Consider the following 20,461-nt stretch of genomic DNA (forward strand, 5'->3'; position numbering starts at 1 on the left):
TTCTGCTACCTCCAGTGCAATACCACCACAAAATACATCTTCCCCTCCCCTGTCACCATTCCACTCCTCCATTACCCCCAACATCCCTCCACTTCCTTTGGAAGCACAGGAGGTAAAGCTACCCTTTTACCTCCTCTATCCTCACCATCCAAGGCACCAAACACTCCTTCCAGGTGAGACATAATTTACGTGTACTTATTTCCATTACCCCTTCTTTTGGTCTTGTACCACCAAAATCTTTGATCACTCAACATCTCCCATCCTCTGCTCCATCACAGACCTTTGCTTTCATTCTTTAACCCACCCTCCTCATATTGCATTTCTATTTTTTTTCCAGTTCTGGTAAGGTTATGGACCTGAAACGTGAACTCGGTTTCTCTCTCCACAGATGCTGCTTCACTTGTTGGACACTTGCAGCAATTTCTGTTTTTATTTCTTGATGAGATCGTCCCACGTGATGAAGAACTACATTTCCCAGAACCCCGGTGAGAAGACCTCGAGTGCCCTCACAACTGCTTTCGGAAGAAATATTTATTGGAAGATCAACCGCCAGTCGAACGGAACAGCGGGAGTGCGAAAAAAATTAATAATACCAAAAAACACAACACCGCGATTAGTAGCACAGGAGCGAACCGGCCATCTCGACTGCGTGTTGTTCAGAGGAGAAGCCCGGGAAGACCTCGCGTGTCTCTGGCAGTTGAAGGAAGGTTCGAGGAGGTAAATGTGACCCATGGGGAGCAGGGGAGAGAGAGGGAGAGAGGGACGGACGGGTGGGTGGGAGGGGGTGAGAGAGAGGGACGGGTGGGTGGGAGGGGGTGAGAGGGAGAGAGAGGGGGTGAGAGGGAGGGAGGGGGGTGAGAGGGAGGGAGGGGGGTGAGAGGGAGGGAAGGGGGTGGAGGGAAGGGGGTGGGGGGGGTGAGAGAGAGGGACGGGTGGGTGGGAGGGGGTGAGAGAGAGGGAGGGGGTGGTGGGTGAGAGAGAGGGGGTGAGAGGGAGAGAGAGGGGGTGAGAGGGAGGGAAGGGGGTGGAGGGAAGGGGGTGGGGGGGGGGGTGAGAGAGAGGGAGGGGGGTGGGGGGGGGGGTGAGAGAGAGGGAGGGGGGTGGAGGGGGGTGGGGGGGGGTGAGAGAGAGAGGGAGGGGGGTGGGGGGGGGGTGAGAGGGGGGTGGGGGGGGGTGGGGGGGGGGTGAGAGGGGGGTGGGGGGGGGGTGAGAGAGAGGGAGGGGGGTGGGGGGGGGGTGAGAGAGAGGGAGGGGGGTGGGGGGGGGGTGAGAGAGAGGGAGGGGGGTGGGAGGGGGGTGAGAGAGAGGGAGGGGGGTGGGGGGGGGGGTGAGAGAGAGGGAGGGGGGTGGGGGGGGGGTGAGAGAGAGGGAGGGTGAGAGAGAGGGAGGGGGGTGGGGGGGGGGGTGAGAGAGAGGGAGGGGGGTGGGGGGGGGTGAGAGAGAGGGAGGGGGGTGGGGGGGGGTGAGAGAGAGGGAGGGGGGTGGGGGGGGGTGAGAGAGAGGGAGGGGGGTGGGGGGGGGTGAGAGAGAGGGAGGGGGGTGGGGGGGGGGTGAGAGAGAGGGAGGGGGGTGGGGGGGGTGAGAGAGAGGGAGGGGGGTGGGGGGGGTGAGAGAGAGGGAGGGGGGTGGGGGGGGGGTGAGAGAGAGGGAGGGGGGTGGGGGGGGTGAGAGGGAGGGGGGTGGGGGGGGTGAGAGAGAGGGTGGGGGGGTGAGAGAGAGAGGGAGGGGGGGGTGAGAGAGAGAGGGAGGGGGGGGGTGAGAGAGAGAGGGAGGGGGGGGTGAGAGAGAGAGGGAGGGAGGGGGGTGAGAGAGAGAGGGAGGGAGGGGGGTGAGAGAGAGAGGGAGGGAGGGGGTGTGAGAGAGAGGGAGGGAGGGGGTGAGAGAGAGAGGGAGGAGGGGGGTGAGAGAGAGGGAGGGAGGGGGGTGAGAGAGGGAGGGGGGGTGGGGGGGGGTGAGAGAGGGAGGGGGGGTGGGGGGGGTGAGAGAGGGGGGGGTGAGAGAGGGGGGGGGTGAGAGAGAGGGAGGGTGGGGGGGTGAGAGGGAGGGGGGGTGAGAGGGAGGGAGGGGGGTGAGGGAGGGAGGGGGGTGAGGGGGGGTGAGAGGGAGGGAGGGGGGAGGGGGTGGGGGGCGGGAGGGAGGGGGGTGAGGGGGGGCGAGAGGGAGGGAGGGGGGTGAGGGGGGGGCGAGGGAGGGAGGGGGGTGAGGGGGGGCGAGAGGGAGGGAGGGGGGTGAGGGGGGGTGAGAGGGAGGGAGGGGGGTGGGGGGGAGAGGGAGGGGGGTGGGGGGGAGAGGGAGGGAGGGGGGTGGGGGGGGAGAGGGAGGGAGGGGGGTGGGGGGGTTGAGGGAGAGGGTGGTGGGAGGGGGGGTGAGAGGGAGGGAGGGGGGGTGAGAGGGAGGGAGGGGGGGGTGGGTGAGAGGGAGGGGGGGTGAGAGGGAGGGAGGGGGGTGGGTGAGAGGGAGGGGGGTGAGAGGGAGGGAGGGGGGGTGAGAGGGAGGGAGGGGGGGGTGAGAGGGAGGGGGGAGGGGGGGTGAGAGGGAGGGGGGTGGGGGGGTGAGAGGGAGGGGGGTGGGGGGGTGAGAGGGAGGGGGGTGGGGGGGGTGAGAGGGAGGGAGGGGGGGTGAGAGGGAGGGAGGGAGGGAGGGGGGTGGGGAGGGAGGGAGGGCGGTGGGGGGGGAGGGAGGGGGGGGGGGTGGGGGGGGTGAGAGGGAGGGAGGGGAGTGAGAGGGAGGGGGGTGGGGGGGGTGAGAGGGAGGGAGGGGGGTGAGAGGGAGGGAGGGAGGGAGGGGGGTGGGGAGGGAGGGAGGGGGGTGGGGGGGGGAGGGAGGGGGGGGGTGAGGGGGGTGGGGGGGTGAGAGGGAGGGAGGGGGGTGGGGGGGAGGGAGGGGGGTGGGGGGGTGAGAGGGAGTGGGGGGTGGGGGGGTGAGAGGGAGTGGGGGGTAGGGGGGGTGGGGGGTGACAGGGAGTGGGGGGTAGGGGGGGTGAGAGGGAGTGGGGGGTAGGGGGGGTGGGGGGTGAGAGGGTAGTGGGGGGTAGGGGGAGTGGGGGGTGAGAGGGAGGGAGGGGGGTGGGTGCGGGGGGTGTGAGCGAGAGGGAGGGTGGGGGGTGAGAGAGAGGGAGGGTGGGGGGTGCGGGGGGTGAGAGAGAGGGAGGGAGGGGGGGTGAGAGAGAGGGAGGGAGGGGGGGTGGGGGGGGTGAGAGAGAGGGAGGGGGTGGGGGGGTGAGAGGGTGGGGGGGTGAGAGAGAGGGAGGGGGGGTGGGGGGATGAGAGAGAGGGAGGGGGGTGGGGGGGGGTGAGAGAGAGGGAGGGGGGTGGGGGGGGGGTGAGAGGGAGGGAGGGGGGTGAGAGGGAGGGGGGTGGGGGGGGTGAGAGGGAGGGAGGGGGGTGAGGGGGGGTGAGAGGGAGGGAGGGGGGTGAGGGGGGGTGAGAGGGAGGGAGGGGGGTGAGGGGGGGTGAGAGGGAGGGAGGGGGGGGTGGGGGGGAGAGGGAGGGGGGTGGGGGGGAGAGGGAGGGGGGTGGGGGGGAGAGGGAGGGAGGGGGGTGGGGGGGGAGAGGGAGGGGGGTGGGGGGGAGAGGGAGGGAGGGGGGGTGGGGGGGGAGAGGGAGGGAGGGGGGGGTGGGGGGGTTGAGGGAGAGGGAGGGGGGTGGGGGGGGGTGAGAGGGAGGGAGGGGGGTGAGAGGGAGGGAGGGAGGGGGGTGAGAGGGAGGGAGGGAGGGAGGGGGGTGGGGAGGGAGGGAGGGAGGGGGGTGGGGGGGGGAGGGAGGGGGGGGGTGAGAGGGAGGGGGGTGGGGGGGGGTGAGAGGGAGGGGGGTGGGGGGGGGTGAGAGGGAGGGAGGGGGGTGAGAGGGAGGGAGGGAGGGGGGTGGGGGAGGGAGGGAGGGGGGTGGGGGGGGGGAGGGAGGGGGGTGAGAGGGAGGGGGGGGTGAGAGGGAGGGGGGTGGGGGGGTGAGAGGGAGGGAGGGGGGTGGGGGGGAGGGAGGGGGGTGGGGGGGAGGGAGGGGGGTGGGGGGGTGAGAGGGAGGGAGGGGGGTGGGGGGGAGGGAGGGGGGGTGGGGGGGTGAGAGGGAGTGGGGGGTAGGGGGGGTGGGGGGTGACAGGGAGTGGGGGGTAGGGGGGGTGGGGGGTGAGAGGGAGTGGGGGGTAGGGGGAGTGGGGGGTGAGAGGGAGGGAGGGGGGTGGGTGCGGGGGGTGAGAGAGAGGGAGGGTGGGGGGTGAGAGAGAGGGAGGGTGGGGGGTGAGAGGGAGGGAGGGGGGTGGGTGCGGGGGGTGAGAGAGAGGGAGGGAGGGGGGTGAGAGAGAGGGAGGGAGGGGGGTGGGGGGGGTGAGAGAGAGGGAGGGGGTGGGGGGGTGAGAGGGTGGGGGGGTGAGAGAGGGAGGGGGGGTGGGGGGATGAGAGAGAGGGAGGGGGGGTGGGGGGGGTGAGAGAGAGGGAGGGGGGTGGGGGGGGGTGAGAGGGAGGGAGGGGGGTGGGGGGGGGTGAGAGGGAGGGGGGTGGGGGGGGTGAGAGGGAGGGAGGGGGGGGGTGGGGGGGTGAGAGGGACGGGGGGTGGGGGGGAGAGAGAGAGAGAGAGGGAGGGGGGGTGGGTGGGGGGGGGGGTGAGAGAGAGGGAGGGGGGTGGGTGGGTGGGGGGGGGGTGAGAGAGAGGGAGGGGGGTGGGTGGGGGGGGGGTGAGAGAGAGGGAGGGGGGTGGGTGGGTGGGGGGGGGGTGAGAGAGAGGGTGGGGGGTGGGTGGGTGGGGGGGGGGTGTGAGAGAGGGAGGGGGGTGGGTGGGTGGGGGGGGGGTGAGAGAGAGGGAGGGGGGTGAGAGGAGGGAGGGGGGTGGGTGGGTGGGGGGGGGTGAGAGAGAGGGAGGGGGGTGGGTGGGGGGGGTGAGAGAGGGAGGGGGTGGGTGGGGGGGGTGAGAGAGGGGGGGTGGTGTGGGGGGGTGAGAGAGAGGGAGGGGGGTGGGTGGGGGGGGTGAGAGAGAGGGAGGGGGGTGGGTGGGGGGGGTGAGAGAGAGGGAGGGGGGTGGGTGGGGGGGGTGAGAGGAGGGAGGGGGTGGGTGGGGGGGGTGAGAGAGGGAGGGGGGTGGGTGGGGGGGTGAGAGAGAGGGAGGGGGGTGGGTGGGGGGGGGTGAGAGAGAGGGAGGGGGGTGGGTGGGGGGGGTGAGAGAGAGGGAGGGGGGGTGGGTGGGGGGGGTGAGAGAGAGGGAGGGGGGTGGGTGGGGGGGGGTGAGAGAGAGGGAGGGGGGTGGGTGGGGGGGGTGAGAGAGAGGGAGGGGGGTGGGGTGGGGGGGGGTGAGAGAGAGGGAGGGGGTGTGGGTGGGGGGGGGGGGTGAGAGAGGGAGGGGGGTGGGTGGGGGGGGTGAGAGAGAGGGAGGGGGGGGGGTGAGAGGGAGGGGGGGTGAGAGAGGGGAGGGGGGGTGGGTGGGGGGGGGTGAGAGAGGGAGAGAGGGAGGGGGGGGTGAGAGAGAGGGAGGGGGGTGGGTGGGGGGGGTGAGAGAGAGGGAGGGGGGTGGGTGGGGGGGGTGAGAGAGAGGGAGGGGGGTGGGTGGGGGGGGGTGAGAGAGAGGGAGGGGGGGTGGGTGGGGGGGGGTGAGAGAGAGGGAGGGGGGTGGGTGGGGGGGGGGGGTGAGAGAGTGGGAGGGGGGTGGGTGGGGGGGGGTGTGAGAGAGGGAGGGGGGTGGGTGGGGGGGGGGTGTGAGAGGGGAGGGGGGGTGGGTGGAGAGAGGGAGGGGGGTGGGTGGGGGGGGGGTGAGAGGAGGGAGGGGGGTGGGTGGGGGGGGGGTGAGAGAGAGGGAGGGGGGTGGGTGGGGGGGTGTGAGAGAGGGGAGGGGGGGGTGGGGGGGGGGTGAGAGGAGGGAGGGGGGTGGGTGGGGGGGGGTGAGAGAGAGGGAGGGGGGTGGGGTGGGGGGGTGAGAGAGGGGAGGGGGGGTGGGTGGGGGGGGGTGAGAGTGAGGGAGGGGGGGGGTGGGTGGGGGGGGGGGTGAGAGAGAGGGAGGGGGGTGGGGGGGGGGTGAGAGAGAGGGAGGGGGGTGGGTGGGGGGGGGGTGGTGAGAGGGAGGGGGGGGGTGGGTGGGGGGGGGGGTGAGAGAGAGGGAGGGGGGTGGGTGGGGGGGGGGGTGAGAGAGAGGGAGGGGGGTGGTGGGGGGGGGTGAGAGAGAGGGAGGGGGGTGGGTGGGGGGGGGTGTGAGAGAGAGGGAGGGGGGTGGGTGGGGGGGGGTGAGAGAGAGGGGGGGGGGTGGGTGGGGGGGGGGGTGTGAGAGAGGGAGGGGGGTGGGTGGGGGGGGGTGGAGAGAGGGGGGGGGGTGGTGGGGGGGGGTGGGTGAGGGGGGGGGTGGGTGGGGGGGGGTGAGAGAGGGGAGGGGGGTGGGTGGGGGGGGGTGAGGAGAGGGAGGGGGGTGGGTGGGGGGGGGTGTGGGAGAGGGAGGGGGTGGGTGGGGGGGGGTGAGAGGAGGGGGGGGGTGTGAGAGAGGGGAGGGGGGTGGGTGGGGGGGGGGGGTGAGAGGAGGGGGGGGTGGGTGGGGGGGGGGTGAGGAGAGGGGAGGGGGGGGTGAGAGAGAGGGAGGGGGGTGGGTGGGGGGGGGTGAGAGAGGGGAGGGGGGTGGGTGGGGGGGGGGGTGAGAGAGAGGGAGGGGGGTGGGTGGGGGGTGTGGAGAGGGGGGGGGGGGTGAGAGGGAGGGGGTTGGGTGGGGGGGTGAGAGAGAGGGGGGGGGGGAGAGAGGGAGGGGGGGTGAGAGAGGGAGGGGGTTGGGTGGGGGGGGGTGAGAGAGAGGGAGGGGGGTGGGTGGGGGGGGTGAGAGAGAGGGAGGGGGGTGGGTGGGGGGGGTGAGATAGAGGGAGGGGGGTGGGTGGGGGGGGGGTGTGAGAGAGGGAGGGGGGTGGTTGAGGGGGGGGTGATAGAGAGGGAGGGGGGTGGGTGGGGGGGGTGAGAGAGAGGGAGGTGGGGGGGGGTGAGAGAGAGAGAGAGGGAGGGGGGTGGGTGGGTGGGGGGGGTGAGAGAGGGAGGGGGGGGTGTGAGAGAGGGAGGGGGTTGGGTGGGGGGGTGAGAGAGAGGGAGGGGGGGGAGAGGGGGGGGGGGAGAGAGAGGGAGGGGGTTGGGTGGGGGGGGGGTGAGGGAGGGGGGGTGGGTGGGGGGGGTGAGAGAGAGGGAGGGGGGTGGGTGGGGGGGGGGTGAGAGAGAGGGAGGGGGGTGGTTGGGGGGGGGTGATAGAGGGAGGGGGGGTGGGTGGGGGGGGTGAGAGAGAGGGAGGTGGGGGGGGTGGAGAGAGAGAGAGAGAGAGAGAGGGAGGGGGGTGGGTGGGTGGGGGGGGTGAGAGAGAGGGAGGGGGGTGGGTGGAGGGGGTGTGAGAGAGAGGAGGGGGGTGGGTGGGGGGGGGTGAGAGAGAGGGAGGGGGGTGTGAGAGAGGGGTGGGGGGGGGTGAGAGAGAGGGAGGGGGGTGGGTGGGGGGGGGGGTGTGAGAGAGGGAGGGGGGTGGGTGGGGGGGGTGAGAGAGGGAGGGGGGTGGGTGGGGGGGGTGAGAGAGGGAGGTGGGTGGGGGGGGGGTGTGAGGAGAGAGGGGAGGGGGGTGGGTGGGGGGGGTGTGAGAGAGAGAGAGGGGGGGGGTGTGGGTGGGGGGGGGTGTGAGAGAGAGGGAGGGGGGTGGGTGGGAGAGGGAGGGGGGTGGGTGGGGGGGTGAGAGAGAGGGAGGGGGGTGGGTGGGGGGGGTGTGTGGGTGGGAGGGGGGTGGGTGGGGGGGGTGTGAGAGGGAGGGGGGTGGGTGGGGGGGGGTGTGAGAGAGGGGAGGGGGGGTGGGTGGGGGGGGTGAGAGAGGGAGGGGGGTGGGGTGGGGGGGTGAGAGAGGGAGGGGGGGTGAGAGAGGGGAGGGGGTTGGGTGGGGGGGGGTGAGAGAGAGGGAGGGGGGGGTGAGAGGGAGGGGGTTGGGTGGGGGGGGGTGTGAGGAGGGGGGGGGTGAGAGAGGGTGGGGGGGTGAGAGGAGGGGGGGGTTGGGTGGGGGGTGGGTGAGAGAGAGGGAGGGGGGTGGGTGGGGGGTGGGTGAGAGGAGGGAGGGGGGTGGGTGGGGGGGGTGAGAGAGAGGGAGGTGGGGGGGGTGAGAGGAGGAGAGAGGGGAGGGGGGGTGGGTGGGTGGGGGGGGTGGGTGAGAGGGGGGGGGGGTGGGTGGGTGGGGGGGGGTGGGAGAGGGAGGGGGGTGGGTGGGGGGGGTGTGAGAGAGGGGGGGGGGGGTGGGTGGGGGGGGGGTGAGGGGGGGGGGGGTGGGTGGGGGGGGGTGAGAGAGGGGAGGGGGGTGGGTGGGGGGGGAGTGGAGAGAGGGAGGGGGGTGGGTGGGGGGGGGTGAGAGGGGAGGTGGGTGGGGGGGGTGGTGAGAGAGGAGGGAGGGGGGTGGGTGGGGGGGGGTGTGAGAGAGAGGGGGGGGGGTGGGTGGGGGGGGGTGAGAGGAGAGGGAGGGGGGTGGGTGGGGGGGGGTGAGAGAGAGAGGGAGGGGGGTGGGTGGGGGGGGGAGTGTGAGAGAGAGGGAGGGGGGGGTGGGTGGGGGGGGAGTGAGAGGAGAGGGAGGGGGGTGGGTGGGGGGGGTGTGAGAGAGAGAGGGAGGGGGGTGGGTGGGGGGGGGTGTGAGAGAGAGGGGTGGGGGGGTGGGTGGGGGGGGAGTGAGAGAGAGAGGGGGGGGGTGGGTGGGGGGGGGTGTGAGAGAGAGAGGGAGGGGGGTGGGTGGGGGGGGTGAGAGAGAGGGGGGGTGGGGGGTGTGAGAGAGAGGGAGGGGGGGGGGGGGGGGTGGTGAGAGAGAGGGAGGGGGGGGGGGGGGTGGTGAGAGAGAAGGAGGGGGGGTGGGGGGGGTGAGAGAGAGGGAGGGGGGCGGGGGGGGTGGTGAGAGAGAAGGAGGGGGGGTGGGGGGGGGGGTGAGAGAGAGGAGGGGGGGTGGGGGGGGGTGAGAGAGAAGGAGGGGGGGTGGGGGGGGTGAGAGAGAGGGAGGGGGTGGGGGGGGTGGGGGGGTGAGAGAGAGGGAGGGGGGTGGGGGGGGGGTGGTGAGAGAGAGGGAGGGGGGCGGGGGGGGGGGTGAGAGAGAGGAGGGGGGCGGGGGGGGGTGTGAGAGAGGGAGGGGGGCGGTGGGGGGGGTGAGAGAGGGAGGGGGGCGGGGGGGGGTGGTGAGAGAGAGGGAGGGGGGCGGGGGGGGGTGGTGAGAGAGAGGGAGGGGGGCGGGGGGGGGTGGTGAGAGAGAGGGAGGGGGCGGGGGGGGTGGTGAGAGAGAGGGAGGGGGGTGGGGGGGGTGAGAGAGAGGGAGGGGGGTGGGGGTGGTGAGAGAGAGAGAGGGGAGGGGGGTGGGGTGGTGAGAGAGAGAGGGAGGGGGGTGGGGTGGGGGGGTGAGAGAGAGGGAGGGGGGTGGGGTGGGGGGGGTGAGAGAGGGAGGGGGTGGGGGAGAGGGAGGGTGGTGGGGTGGTGGGGAGAGGGAGGGAGGGGGGTGGGGGTGGGGGGGGTGAGAGAGAGGGAGGGGGTGGGGGAGAGGGAGGGTGGGGGGGAGAGAGAGGGAGGGGGGTGGGGGGGGTGTGAGAGAGGGAGGGGGGTGGGGGGGTGAGTGAGAGGGAGGGGTGGTGGGGGGGGGTGAGAGAGAGGGAGGGGTGGTGGGGGGGGTGAGAGAGAGGGAGGGGTGGTGGTGGGGGGGTGAGAGAGAGGGAGGGGTGGTGGTGGGGGGGGTGAGAGAGAGGGAGGGGTGGTGGTGGGGGGGTGAGAGAGAGGGAGGGGTGGTGGTGGGGGGGTGAGAGAGAGGGAGGGGTGGTGGTGGGGGGGTGAGAGAGAGGGAGGGGTGGTGGTGGGGGGGGTGAGAGAGAGGGAGGGGTGGTGGTGGGGGGGTGAGAGAGAGGGAGGGGTGGTGGTGGGGGGGTGAGAGAGGGAGGGGTGGTGGTGGGGGGGTGAGAGAGGGGGTGGTGGTGGGGGGGGTGAGAGAGAGGGAGGGGTGGTGGTGGGGGGGGGTGAGAGAGAGGGAGGGGTGGTGGTGGGGGGGGGTGAGAGAGAGGGAGGGGTGGTGGTGGGGGGGGTGAGAGAGAGGGAGGGGTGGTGGTGGGGGGGGGTGAGAGAGAGGGAGGGGTGGTGGTGGGGGGGGGTGAGAGAGAGGGAGGGGTGGTGGTGGTGGGGGGGTGAGAGAGAGGGAGGGGGTGGTGGTGGGGGGGTGAGAGAGAGGGAGGGGTGGTGGTGGGGGGGTGAGAGAGAGGGAGGGGTGGTGGTGGGGGGGGTGAGAGAGAGGGAGGTGGTGGGGGGGTGAGAGAGAGGGAGGGGTGGTGGTGGGGGGGTGAGAGTGAGGGAGGGGTGGTGGTGTGGGGGGTGAGAGAGAAGGAGGGGGTGAGGAGAGGGAGGGGGTGGTGGTGGGGGGGGTGAGAGAGAGGGAGGGGGTGTGAGAGAGGGGGGGTGGTGGTGGGGGGGGGGTGAGAGAGAGGGAGGGGTGGTGGTGGGGGAGTGAGAGAGAGGGAGGGGGTGAGAGAGAGGGAGGGGTGGTGGTGGGGGGGTGAGAGAGAGGGAGGGGGTGAGAGAGAGGGAGGGGTGGTGGTGGGGGGGGTGAGAGAGAGGGAGGGGGTGAGAGAGAGGGAGGGGTGGTGGTGGGGTGGGGGAGTGAGAGAGAGGGAGGGGGTGAGAGAGAGGGAGGGGTGGTGGTGGGGGGGTGAGAGAGAGGGAGGGGGTGAGAGAGAGGGAGGGGTGGTGGTGGGGGGGTGAGAGAGAGGGAGGGGGTGAGAGAGAGGGAGGGGTGGTGGTGGGGGGGGTGTGAGAGAGGGAGGGGGTGAGAGAGAGAGGGAGGGATGGTGGTGGGGGGGGTGAGAGAGAGGGAGGGGGTGAGAGAGAGAGGGGAGGGGTGGTGGTGGGGGGGTGAGAGAGAGGGAGGGGGGTGAGAGAGAGGGAGGGGTGGTGGTGGGGGGGTGAGAGAGAGGGAGGGGGTGTGAGAGAGGGAGGGGTGGTGGTGGGGGGGGGTGAGAGAGAGGGAGGGGTGGTGGTGGGGGGGTGAGAGAGAGGGAGGGGGTGAGAGAGAGGGAGGGGTGGTGGTGGGGGGGTGTGAGAGAGAGGGAGGGGGTGAGAGAGAGGGAGGGGTGGTGGTGGGGGGTGTGAGAGAGGGAGGGGGTGAGAGAGAGGGAGGGGTGGTGGTGGGGGGGGTGAGAGAGAGGGAGGGGTGGTGGTGGGGGGGTGAGAGAGAGGGAGGGGGTGAGAGAGAGGGAGGGGTGGTGGTGGGGGGGTGTGAGAGAGGGAGGGGTGGTGGTGGGGGGGTGAGAGAGAGGGAGGGGTGGTGGTGGGGGGGTGAGTGAGAGGGAGGGGTGGTGGTGGGGGGGTGAGAGAGAGGGAGGGGTGGTGGTGGGGGGGTGAGAGAGAGGGAGGGGTGGTGGTGGGGGGGTGAGAGAGAGGGAGGGGTGGTGGTGGGGGGGTGAGTGAGAGGGAGGGGTGGTGGTGGGGGGGTGAGAGAGGGGAGGGGTGGTGGTGGGGGGGGGTGGTTTGAGGGAGTGGGGGTGGGGAAGGCAGAGTGGGGGTAGGGGGAGAGCAGGCCAAGTCAGGGAGCGGTGGATCAGGAGAGCAGAGAGTGCCGTGGATGGTGGATATTGGGGTGGAAGGAGAAAGGAGAGCAGCATGGCAGGTAGAGTGCAAGGGGATGTGGGGGCAGGGGCAGCATTTAGCGCTGTCCCCTGCCCCCGCGCGAGATCAAGATGGTGTGTTATCTGTATGGGACAGAGTATAAATTGGGATTTGTTTATTTCACAATGTGCCACAACTGACACTGAAATCCCAAAGGTAGGTAATGTGGATATGCATGTGATGGCATAATTGTGTTTTTCTGTGATCGTGGGTGTGATGGAGTTTGCAATCTGGTCGACCAGTTGGTGGGGGGGTGCATGTGCGAGCTGTTGTATGAATGTTCTGTTAGGTGCACTGTCCCTGGTTTCAAAGTTTTTTTTGTTGAGACGGGCCTTAACTGAAAGGGAAACTGAAACCAGGTTTCTGGGGAATACAGAAACTGGTTGGAACCAGTAAAAGAGGCACAGAGCCATCCAAGCTCAGATCACACGGGTGGAGTGCAGGCAAGCTAAAGTAAATGAAGGCTGAATCCTGGAGCTGGCTGCAGCTGTTTCTGTTACTTAAGTTAATACTGGTGGAGCCATGCCATCAAGATTGTCGTAAACAGAGCTAAGGTAGTTCTGGAGAAGTGCATCGTTGTGGTGAAGGCCGTACCCGTGGAGCTCGAGTTGAAGGTGAACTGCTGTCGGATGAGAATAGATGGTTGCATCTTTGAAGAATGGAGTTGGAGATTTACCTGAGGAAATTCAGAGCTTTGAAGAACTTTGTGGCTGTAATTGGTGCCTTATATGCTGAGTGGACTGCTCAGTAAATCCGTGAGATCTATCTGTTGGTGCTGAAATAAAAACAGAAAATACTGGAAGTATTCAGGTCAGGCAGCATCTGTGGAGAGAGAGAAACAGAATGTTTCAGGGCTGTGATAGTTAATATGTAATTTGTAATATATATATTGACCGTGATTTGTCTGTTAATTCATGTATAATTTTGTTCATTTTGGTTTGATAAAAGTTATGCAAGTGAAATCTTGTCCTTTTATTGGATCATTTGCTAAATTTGGTTCTTTTAGCTTGTTGATTTCCACAGGGATCATAACACAGGTTAATTGGTACTACATCTATTGATGAATTTCCTTTCAGTTGCTGACTGGCACTGTTGAGCTATAAAAAGTTATTTTTTTTCAAGAAATAAAATACTGCAAGAACTGGACAGCTGAAAACAAAAAGGCTGGAAATATTCAGATCAGACATCATCAGTGGAGAAACAAGTCAGTCAGTGGAGATTTCAGGTGCAGGACTGTTCTTCAGCACTGAAAGATATTACAGATGAATAAAACTTTAAAAAGAACAGAGCAGCAAAAAGGGAATGAAAAATCTGTGAATTGCTTGGGTGGAGAACCAGGAGATGGTTAAGTGGCAGAAGTGGTATTAGCAAGCGACACAGGAAGTATACTGTGTTGGTTTCCCCAATGTAGAGGAGCCCACATCATGAGCAGCAAATACAGTGTGCTAGGTTGGAGGAAGTACATGTAAATTATTGTATGTTTCAGGAGTGTTTGGAGTCCTGGACTGTGAGAGGAGGAGTTGTATCTCCTCTGCTTGCCTGAAAAGGAGCCAGGGGCTTTGTAAGTATGATGTAGTAATTCATACCTGATTGTTGTGTTGACACATTTGTTGTCAGGATACATTTCTCATCATGTTCTTGATCAAGCTTACTTTGCATCTGTCTTTGCTATAATTGTTTTATAGTTTTGACTACATTTTTCCTTTCATAAAGTTGCTGGGGTATGGTGAATGCAATCACATTCTTCATGTGTTAACCCAACCAATGTGTTTTGGAAGGCAATTTGGCTATGAAGGCAGAGGCATTACTGTGAAGCCTGACCCTACCCTTGCTGTGATACTCACTGTATGGTAGAGTGACCACATTATCAGCTCCTAAATTTTGTTTAATTTGCTCCCGTATCTTTATACCAAGTCTGCCTGGCCACACATTTGTACTGCTGAGGGGGGTGGATTGGTGGTCTTTTCCAGGATCTCCTATTTATCTCTTCAATTCTTACCAGAAACCAAATGCTCCTGTTTAAAATTATTACATTATTACATCTATGTTTTTTATTTTGTTCCTGTTTTTTGACAAATGTTATACATAGCTCAAAGTAAAACTAAATATATGTTGATGCCTTAATTCCAGTAAGTTTGCTGTATGATTTGTTTTCATGGAATGTAGGTTTGTGATAGGCATGTGTAGAGCAGAGAGGAGTTGGGAAAAATATAGCAAAAGTGAGTAATTTCCTTGTATTTTATCACTTTCTGGTTAGTTGCCTCAGAAATTCACGTAGTTGCTGTTTTGAGCTTGTTGTACTGTGCTGGACTGTGATTTTAGAGTCAGATATTGGCTGTGTACCTTCAGTATTTTTATAGTTAATTGCTGGAAAATAAACCATTCTTTACAAATGAATTGTTTGTTGGGGAGATAAGGAGTTGTTCATAGTAAATCTTGAGCAAGTTCAGTTATCTGGTAATAAGTGCGAAGATCAAAAGTTACTGTTGTGGTCGAAATATATTGATTCAGTCCAGGAGTGCGTTTTTTTCAAAATAATTTGTTTTATGCAAGGATTCAGTTTATTTATTAGAGTCAGAATTACAGTTGTGGGTTTCAGTAAGAAGCCTACTAGTGTAGTAGACTTGGTGCTTAACCTGTCCAAACAGCGCAGAGCAGCAGGGAATGTTGAGCCAAAGCATATTTAAACTGTGATGGCCCAGATTGAGCAGTAATAATGATGACAAAGCTGACAGCAACTTCGGGAGTCCACACATACACAGTTAAACACGGAAATCCAAAGGTTGCTGTCAGTGATTCTACGCTTCTCTAGAGATTGCATTGTTGAGGTCCTTCCAGAATGTAGTCAATTATTAAACATCGAACTGTCAAACTTCCACTCTTAGGCTTTTACTCTCACTGTAAAAATCTTTGAAAAATTTGCATTTTGTTGAACTGGGATTTAAAGGAGTGCTAAGCTCTTAATTACTGTTTAACAACTTCACTGGTCCTGAAAAAGCCATTTTGTATTTGTTAAATGTTAGATTTTTCCATTATGCTAAGAAATTTCACTTAAAATTTTTTTTTTTTTAAATTTTGTTATTTTCGCTTCTATCTTAGTCCCACGTGTATGTTCCAATCATTTATTTCGCCATCTGTAAAATTTAAATTAAAAGTGAAGTGATTCTGTTTTTTTTACTAGAACAAAGTGTTACAGATACTGGAAACTGAAATTAAACAGAAAATGCAGGAAATACTCAGGTCTGGCAGCATCTGTAGCGAGAGAAACAGCATTAAAATCTCAGGTCGATAACCCCTTTCTGACGAAGGGTAATTAACCTGGAACGTAAACTCTGATTTTCTTTCTGCAGATGCTGCTAGATGTGTTCAGTATTTCCAGCATTGTCAGTGGTTTTTACTTCCTGGTTTGCTGTCTCTTGGAATACTTCAGTAGGACTGGCTGCTTATCCTGCTTGCTGATGTCTGGAGGTCCCCTTGACTTGGTGCCAGATTCAAACTGACATCGGGTAAGGAGAAAGCTGCACTACAGAGATCAAAATCTTATTGGTCAGCTTTCTTCAAAGTCAGTGGCAAGCACCATTTCTTTATCACTCAGCATAAAATCTAGCCCAGTGTGTACTGTTAAAATCACAACTGAGTACTGTAGCTAATTCTGATCAATCAGTACACAAGGACACTCAGGGCCCTGGAAATGCAGAGAATCTGGTCCCTTGCACCAGAAAATAGTTATAAGAAAGACTGGAATCACTCAAATTTTCAGCCTTGAAAAGAGATTGATGAGAGGTGCTCTTAATAGGGATAGATGAGATAGTAAACTCTTATGGAAAAATATCAATCCAGAACATTATTTCAGACTCACCTGAGACACTAGAACAAGAAGCACAATTTCAGATTAGTAAAAGACCAATTTAGGATTGACGTCATGCAGGTTTTTCACACAGAATGATCAACATATGGATTAGGATAGTTATGGGGAAAATCTTTAATCATTTAAGAAGCACTTGGCTACTATGGTGTCCCGAGAGTAGGCAGTAGATTTTTTTTGGATGGATGATTTGGATAAGGTTGAATAATATTGTTCATATCCACCTTATGAATATTAATTGTACAATTATGTGTTTTGAACAAATAAATATCAAAATCAGATCTCTATTATGAAATATATAATGTTAAGTAACTGCTCAGGAGAGTCCTGGAGTTGTATATTTTATCCCAGCACTTTCAGTGTAGAAATGTTGTCATAATGAAGGGTAAGAGTGCTCTTTCCATGGCTTCTATCTGCTAGCCAGCCTGAGTTTAATAGTATTTTGAAGTTATTGAAACAAAACAAATTGTGCCTTTCATTCTTTTAAACATTCCCTGGCTTATGTTTTTAATTAGATGATGTTTATGCTGGATTAAAACTATTGGCAAGAATGCCCTCTGGCAACTGAGTTTCATGCCATCAATTAAGATTGGATTATATCCCCTTTTCATCAGTTTGTAAGGGTTGTATGTGGAATATATTTTTGCTAATTTCAGTCCTGTTCCGATTGACACCATAACCTTGCACAAATTAGAACTAAATTGCTAACTCCCTCTGTGGCTTTGGGAATATTTTGTGTAATTAAAAAAGAGGTAGGAACATAGGAGCAGGAATAGGCCATTCAGTTCATCGAGCCCACCCCACCACTCAGCATGATCATGGCTCATCATCCACTTCAATGCCTTTTTCCCACATCATCCTCATATCCCCTTATGTCATTTGTATTTAGAAATCTGTCAATCTCTGTTTTAAACATACTCAATGACTGAGCTTCCACAGGTCTTGGGTAGAGAATACCAAAGATTCACAACTCTCTGAGTGAAGAAATTTCCCCTCATCTCTGTCCTGAGTGGCTTCCCCCTTATTTTGAAATTGTGTCCCCTGGTTCTAGACTCCCCCAGCAGGGGAAATATCTTAGCTGCATCTACCCTTTACGTATTTTGTAGGTTTCAATGAGATCACCTCTCATTCTTCGAAACTCTGGAGAATACAGGCCCAGTTTCCCCACTCCCTCTTCATAGGACAGTCCCACCATCCTGGGAACAAGTCTGGTGAACCTGCGTTGCACTCTCTATGGCAATAATATCTAAGGTCTAACAAAGGTTTAATACAATTGGAACAAGACTTCGCTACTCCTGTACTCATTCCTCTTGTGATAAAGACTAACATGCCATTAGCCATCCTAATCCCTTGCCATTTAAGAAATACTCTGCATATCTGTTCCTCCTACCAAAGTGGATAACCTCACATTTTTCCACATTATATTCTATCTGCCAAGTTCGTGCCCACTCACTAAGTCTGGTAGGGATGGAATCCCACTTGCAGTAGAGGTGCTCTTAAGTAGATAGACCAGAGAAGAGCAGTTTCTTTGCTTCTTTCCTTGCTGTAGATGAGTTGGGAGTGCTGGATGTCAGTGGAAAAATATTCCACCCCCAGCTTTGGTGTTCCTTTCCTCTGTAAAATTTCATTAGAAAATTCAAGAAAAAGCCTAGAAATTGTTTAGCTTAGAGCATTGTTATTATTTGTTGAATCCTTTGCAATCTACTTATTTCTACTTCACATTAAAGATTAGAAAGGGATTCATGATGAAATCTGTCCAGAAAATATACTGGTGTCATATTACATGCTGACAATTGTAACTACATTTCAATTCCTTGTGACCATGATATCCTTCTGAAGAAGCAGCTTTTTTCCCTTTGTTTTGAACAAAACCAATAGAACTGAGTAGCTTGAAAATTTTGAACATTTTAATTCAAGACTTAATCATAATGAGATGGAGAGACACATGACCTTTCCCATCATTTAAGCATACCCATTCTTTGGGCAATATTAATTTATTTAAATGTTTAGCATTGGCTGAAAATATTGAGAATAGAAGGGATAACACAGGATTGAATATAGGCTGGCTAATGTCCTAGTTTGTAGTAAATGGCAAAGGTCTGACTGGAAATTGTCGGCTAGTTGTTTTGACATTACTAATAGAAATACTTAAAATACAGTTAAACGTCTAATGAAAATCAATTCATATGTTATAGAATCATAGAATCGGTATAGCACAGAAGGAGGCCATTTGGCCCATTGTGGCTCTCTGCAAGAGCAACTTGGCTAGTTCCACTCACCTTTTTCCCCATAGACCTGTAAATTCTTTTCTCGTGACATGGATTGTATAAGCATAAGATTAAGCTTACAAGTTTTTAATTTCATTTAAGGATAAAATTAAGTGCTCCCAGCTATAAAAATCAAGTGGATAATATTGTGCCAAAATAGATTTTCAAAACCTGTTTTGATGTTGCTCATGAGATTTGTGGAAGGGGAGATTATTCTAAGAGAGTGTGCAAATAAGACATGAATAATCTGCTTTACTGTAGGGAACCTTGGACATTTAATCTGTGCATAGTGCAGTCATCAGATTTATAGTAATCTTGGACTTCAGTTTCAAAATTCATCTAACTTGGATGAAAGAATTTAAGATAGAATTGGAAAGTGAGAGTCAGTGTTGTGGGTTATTGCCTGACCCTAACACAAGCACAAAACCTAAGCTGACATTGCACTGAAGTGTCAGCTTGACAGAGTGCTTCATTATTTGAGGTGCTGTCCTTCAGATGAAACCAACTGCTCATTTGGCTATTTAGGTGAACATTAAGGGACACTGGTACTATTGGAATAATGTTAGATAATCTAGATTAACTGATTCTTCATCTCATTTCCTATTCGAGGATTTTTTTTGTGTAAGTTGGCTTCTGTATTTGCCCACAAAAATGATTCTAGTTAATTTGTTTTAAAGTATACAGAAAATGTATTTGTATACCACTAGAGTGTTGTTTGCATCGTGTGTATAACTGGTGTGAAATAAACCAACTGACATTTATTTGCAAACTTTTTTCATGCAGAAAAGACCTAACTGGATGAAACTAGGATTTCTTACCCCCTTTTCTCTCATCATCTCATGATTCCTTACTGAGGCACAGTTTCCTGGGTACTGTTTGTCTTTCAGTACCTTGTCCAAATGGCTGCTGTTGTGCATTGACAGGCTGTTTGACCATCAGTGACATTACGAGTCCGGTCCTATTGTCACTTAATGTTCACACATGCTGTCTGGTGACAGTTCCTGGATAACGATCAGGTGTGGGAACCATAACAATTTCCCCAATCTCAACTGAGGATAATTATACTTCTGTCCTGGCTAACTCAGCCCAGACCAAGGATCCAGCATGAATTGTTGCAGCTCACAGGTTAACAAGTATATTCTCTCAGGAGAATCTTGAATTTTTTTGTTCTGTTTCTTTGGAGTTTCTGCCAATCTCCCACTAAAATTAGGCAGAAGATTCAGAGAATCCTGGTGGAAATTTCATCCCCATATGTCTTATAGTTTCCTTCAGCTTTATTCTCTCTGTCTATTTTGGTTTTACCCCACCCTTCTGCTCTAATCTCCTCATGCCTAATTTCTGTTTCTGAATCCACCTGTCCTGCTGTTTTCATCCAATTCTCAGATCTATAACTGCCTCGTTTACACTCTGAATTAATCTATTAATATGAGAGTAATCTAAATTTAGGGTGTAGTTGAGGCTAAGATAGATAATCCCATCTCTCATTAGTGCTTCCTGAGGAATTGTCTTACTGAGGAATATAAGACAAATCAGTAATGAACTAACAAAAATCTGAAGCCATAACTAATTTTATATGTTCATACATATGTGTTTGCAATCTAAAAGTTAACCTTAGAATTGAAGAAAAGAATAGAAAAAGTATCCTACATCTTAAGATTTAAAAAAATTATTTGTTTGTTGAACACGGTGGATAAACTGCACTGGAGATATCTTATTAGTGGCAATAGAACAAGTATACATTGGCACTGGACTATTTTCATTTGACTCATCTGACCTGTCATCATGTCAACAACACTGATCTGATACAAATGGTACATTAAACTTCAATTAGCACTGTGTTCCTCTGCCATGCCAGTGTATACACAACCACAAGAAATTCTGTTGAGCCCTGAATCACTTCATGAATGGTGAGGGAGGGAGTTTAAAGTAGGCAATACATATTATAATTTGTCTCAAAAGAATCCTAACTTCTATGTAAATTCTACTGTTGGTCCTTGATTGTGATTCAGGGTAGTCATAGTCTGGCTCAACAGTAAGTCCTTTTGGGTTCAGCAGTTTTTTTTTGTTCATTTGGGGGATGTGGGTATCACTGGCTAGGTTAGCATGCATTGCCCATCCCTGATTGCCCTTGAGAAGGTGGTGGTGAGCTGCCTTTCTTGAACTGCTGCCGTCCTTGGCGTGTAGGTACACTAACAGTGCTGTTAGGGAGGGAGCTCCAGGATTTTGACCCAGTGACACTGAAGGAGCAGTGATATAGTTGCAAGTCAGTGTGGTCCTTTTGGTTTCACCCTCCATCTCATCACTGTCAATTTTTTTATAGTCCATTGAATTTTTATTTTTAGTTCCCTGCATTTCCTTTCTGAATTCTCTCAATGTTGTTTACTTGAAAGCATATAGATCAATGACTTCCAGTGCAGCCACTAGCTGGCCACTAGGAAATGTGCAGATGTGTCCCAAGGTGGCTCTTGCTTTTTAAAGTTGGGGGAAAACCGAAGTTATTTTCCCTATTTGAGGTTCACCATTGTGAGAAGTTAAGAATAAATGTTCTTTGCTACAGACTAAACCAAGATGACTAAGAAGAGAAAGCGTCAAGATGACTTTCAAAAGGTGAAGCTAAAAGTTGGCAAAAGGAAACCAAAAGCAGACAATGCAACCAACACCAGCTTCAAAACACATGCCATCCATGTTCCAGAGCAGCTGAAGAGTGATGCATCACTACCAACAAATCACCGTAAACTCAACATAAAG

At 58.0% G+C, this 20,461-nt stretch overlaps 1 protein-coding gene across 4 annotated transcripts in view; it reads left to right on the forward strand.

Moving 5' to 3' along the window:
- The first annotated feature begins 493 nt into the window (after positions 1-493).
- tex10 (testis expressed 10) overlaps positions 494-20,461 on the forward strand; it is a 186,238-nt gene continuing 166,270 nt past the window's right edge. For 2 of the 4 annotated variants that reach the window (XM_068010421.1, XM_068010410.1), the window contains exons 1-3: positions 494-717; positions 13,068-13,142; positions 20,271-20,461. In XM_068010421.1, coding sequence (XP_067866522.1) covers positions 20,282-20,461 — 180 coding nt within the window. In that variant the 5' untranslated portion in view covers positions 494-717; positions 13,068-13,142; positions 20,271-20,281. The remainder of the gene's footprint in view (positions 718-13,067; positions 13,143-20,270) is intronic. The other 2 variants (XM_068010393.1, XM_068010402.1) reach the window with 2 other exon arrangements.

Source organism: Heterodontus francisci, chromosome 2 (genome assembly GCF_036365525.1).
Source record: "Heterodontus francisci isolate sHetFra1 chromosome 2, sHetFra1.hap1, whole genome shotgun sequence".
Classification (NCBI taxonomy): domain Eukaryota; kingdom Metazoa; phylum Chordata; class Chondrichthyes; order Heterodontiformes; family Heterodontidae; genus Heterodontus; species Heterodontus francisci.